The sequence below is a fragment of the Palaemon carinicauda genome, chromosome 3 (assembly GCF_036898095.1).
Source record: "Palaemon carinicauda isolate YSFRI2023 chromosome 3, ASM3689809v2, whole genome shotgun sequence".
Classification (NCBI taxonomy): Eukaryota; Metazoa; Arthropoda; class Malacostraca; order Decapoda; family Palaemonidae; genus Palaemon; species Palaemon carinicauda.
Window position 1 is genome coordinate 76,053,904 of NC_090727.1, and position 4,075 is coordinate 76,057,978.

Below are 4,075 nucleotides of genomic sequence, written 5' to 3' on the forward strand. Positions count from 1 at the left end.
CTGTGAATATCAGTTATAAAAATATCTGAACATTGCTATAGAAAGAATTTGCCGCGATGTACTTATTATTATTATTATTATTATTATTATTATTATTATTATTATTATTATTATTATTATTATTATTACTTATTGCTAAGCTACAACCCTACATGGAAAAGTAGGATGTTATAAGCCCAAGTTATCCAACATGGAATATGGCCGAGTGAAGAAAGGAAATAGGGAAATAAATAAACTACATAGACTATAATAAAAGTAATGAATAATAATATAAAATATCTAAAATACTTAAAAGAGAGAGAGAGAGAGAGAGAGAGAGAGAGAGAGAGAGAGAGAGAGAGAGAGAGAGAGAGAGAGAGAGAATATTAATAGGAGAAGCCTGCTTTATATATAAAAATCATGACTAAGCTTGAAATATATATATTAAAACATCCTTTACTATTAAAGATCTTGATATATCATAACACTTGAGGCAATCCCCGCAGGGTTTAAACCTTAATGAAGAGCAAAATATGATTAATGTTCCCAGGAGACAGATTAATTGTATACTAAACAAACAAAGGAATTGATCATTAGTTCCCGCTTGGGTACAAACAATGTCAACATGTTGGACCATCTTGCATTCAAAGACATTATTAGTATTACTATTATTACTATTATTGTTATTATTATTATTATTATTATCATCATCATCATCATCATCATTATTATTATTATTATATTATTATTATTATCATTATTATTACTTGCTAAGGTAAACTCTAGTCGGAAAAGCAGGATACTCTAAGCCCAAGGGCTCTGACAGGAGAAAATAGCCCAGCGAGGAAAGGAAATGAGGAAATAATAAAACATTTTAAGAACAGTAGCAACATTCAAATAAATCTTTCATACATAAACCATAAAATATATAGAAAAAAAAAAAGAGGGAGAGAAATAGGATTGAATAGAGTGCCCAAGTGTACCCTCAGGCAAGAGACTTCTACCCCAAGACAGCGGACGACCATGGTACAGAGGCTATGGCACTACCAAAGACTAGAGAACAATGGTTTGATTTTGGAGTGTCTTTCTCTTTGAAGAGCTGCTTACCATTACTACACAAACAATTACTGATTCTTAAAAGATTCTTGATAATGGCTACATGTGATTTAACAGGTTTTAACGATATGTGTATACTGTTCACTCGATATTCAGTTCAATAATTCCATACTTTTTAAATACGTCATCTGTGACAGCAACGAGCGGAAGTTATTGAACGACTACACCCAATCACTCATTAAAAAAAAACTGCCCAGAAGTTTTAATTGGATGGAACACTTCATGGTAATACAGAACGGACACAGCTATAAAACATCTGCGAAACTAAAATGAAAGAAAGAAAGAAAGAAAGAAAGACTGAAGTAAAGTGTGAGCATTATTCGACTGTCATCTTTAATTTCCAGTCGCTGCTTGACCCTTGCTCAAACAAATTGTTTGAAATCATCAATTACATCACAAATAATATTCTCAATTATCCAGTCTTATCCAGACCGATTCCTTAAGAAAAACATGTACTCTTTCACTAAAATTCTTTCTTTATACCTGGAATATATACGCTCACTTATATAACGTTTTGTACTTTTACACTCAAGTTTCATTGTAAGATTTATGCTATCACTTTCCCCACCCACTCTCTCTCTCTCTCTCTCTCTCTCTCTCTCTCTCTCTCTCTCTCTCTCTCTCTCTGTATATATATATATATATATATATATATATATATATATATATATTATATACATATATATATATATATATATATATATACATATATATATATATATATATATATATATATATATATATATATACTGTATACATAGATAGGAGTGCAAGGACATGAGTAAGGCCTTTGTCCAGCAGGGAAGTAGTAACGGCTGATAGCACACGCATAAACACACACACACACATATATATATAAATATATATATATATATATATATATATATATATATATATACATACATATATATTCATATATATGTACATATATACATATATATATATATATATATATATATATATATATACATATATTTATTTATAAAAACACATATGGATGACTGCGCACGTACACATCTTTGTTTGTTTTAACTCACAAGCATTGGAATTGTTGAACAAATTGAACTTTGATACGAAAAACAAATTTTACCCTCCAAAAGTATTTTTTTTGTTTTTTACAACTGCAACAGTCTGATATTGAGTGAAGAGGCTAACTACTTTTGGAGAACTGCAGTTTGCCTTGGATTTTTTTTTCTAGTCTTAAAAGTTTAGCAAAAACGTTATATTTTTTCCAAGATTTTTGATTGAACTTACTTTTCACCATTTACACATCTGTTATATGTATATATATATATATATATATATATATATATATATATATATATATATATATATATATATATACATGTATATATATACACCTGTCAAACAAAGAGAAAAGGTAAAAGGTTTCATATGGACAGTGTAAAAATAACTTATACTCCCAAGTCAATTGAATTGTAGCGAGCCAACCTCACTTTTAAACTGTTTAGGAGACTCTATAGAGGAAATATCATTCGATCAGGGACAAAAGAATTGTAGGGCAACAGAGGTCGAGCTAATCTCTCTCTCTCTCTCTCTCTCTCTCTCTCTCTCTCTCTCTCTCTCTCTCTCTCTCTCTCTCTCTCTCTCTCTCTCTACCTTTTGTATACATCTAAAATATTTTCATGTCATGGGAATTATTCCCTCTATATTTATAGAAACGTATAGATCAGAAGTCTTATATTTTCATTTATTTCCACTGCATTAAGGTCAGCAATCGTCTAATACACAAATGTACAGTGTATGTAATTCATTAATTATCTCTATTAACTATGGAACGTTATGATATAAATTTTCTAACCTAAGAAACGTAACTCCAAAGTCAAGGCATTTACTCACTAACAACACGTAGAAAAACAGCTTGTGTAATTCTAGGCTCCGTGTTAATTTGGCAGATATACGTCCCTCCATCCTGGGGTTTCGTGAACTTGATCTGTAACGTGTAGTCTTCAGGCACCCAGACGCCATCAATGTGATTATGAGCCAGCTTCAAGTTTTTTTAATCAGAAGCAATGGGGATTGGCCCTTGTGGGTAGATGGCAATAGGGTTAGTTTCCTTCTTATACGTCTCTCTCTGGTCGTTCTTCCTACTCCTCGTGAATTGAAGCTCCGTCAGAGATTGGAGCTTGGTGTATCCGTGGTGGTTCTGAGAGGGCAGTGCCTTTTTAGATCTTTTTTGGATCCAACCGGAGGAAAAATAATAGTCTTTTGAAGATTTGAGGTTAGTTTTATACCAAGGACCCATTTTTCGTCTTGCATAGTTGTAATTGTAGTGGTGTAAGCTTCTCTTACCTCGTTTTGCGTCCATTTTATACCTGGGAAATATATGCCTAAGAGAGATTCTTCCGCCCAGTTCTCCCATATTCAGAAATATTGTGTCTTCTGTTACGTAGATTGTCATGGCAGCGAAACTCCCTGACCCGTCCTCTTCTTCATATTCAAGTTGCGAATATGAAGAGGACCTCGGACCCTGACTACCAATTGTATGATACCAAGTTGAATCGCTTGCTCCTTCAAATACATGACTTTGAAGGCTCCCTTGACTTGCTAGGTCCCGGGGTCTACGCAGTTTGAATCTTGTCCCGGGCAAGACTGATATTCTCAAATCCGTTGAGAATGTGTGCCGTCCAGTGGGCAATACCTGTAAATCTCGCTGGCGGATCCAGGAAACCTGAGAGTAATTAGAAAAAGTATGCTAAGTGTAACCATATTTGCATTAACCATTAATGGGATATCCTCTGTCATTCTCCACCCCAAGATATTCTTTCAACAATGTAAGGTGAGCAAAGATCTGTTGGTAATCTGTCTTCTGGAAGCGTTTTCAATGTTATAGATGCTGCCAGAGCAAAGATCTGGGAGTAGTTTTAGTATTCCTGGAATAGTTTAACAGGAAACGTGTTAGTTGTAATATATTGAGATTAAGAGTTGTAACGGCTCTCTTGCCCACGTATCCTACCCT

General features: G+C 33.4%; 1 protein-coding gene across 1 annotated transcript in view; it reads right to left on the reverse strand.

Moving 5' to 3' along the window:
- Positions 1–2,961: 2,961 nt before the first annotated feature.
- The window catches only part of LOC137632441 (uncharacterized), a 5,870-nt gene continuing 4,756 nt past the window's right edge, over positions 2,962–4,075 (reverse strand). The window contains exon 4 of the mRNA XM_068364374.1: positions 2,962–3,787. Within this exon, the coding sequence (XP_068220475.1) occupies positions 3,116–3,787 (672 nt within the window). The 3' untranslated portion in view covers positions 2,962–3,115. The remainder of the gene's footprint in view (positions 3,788–4,075) is intronic.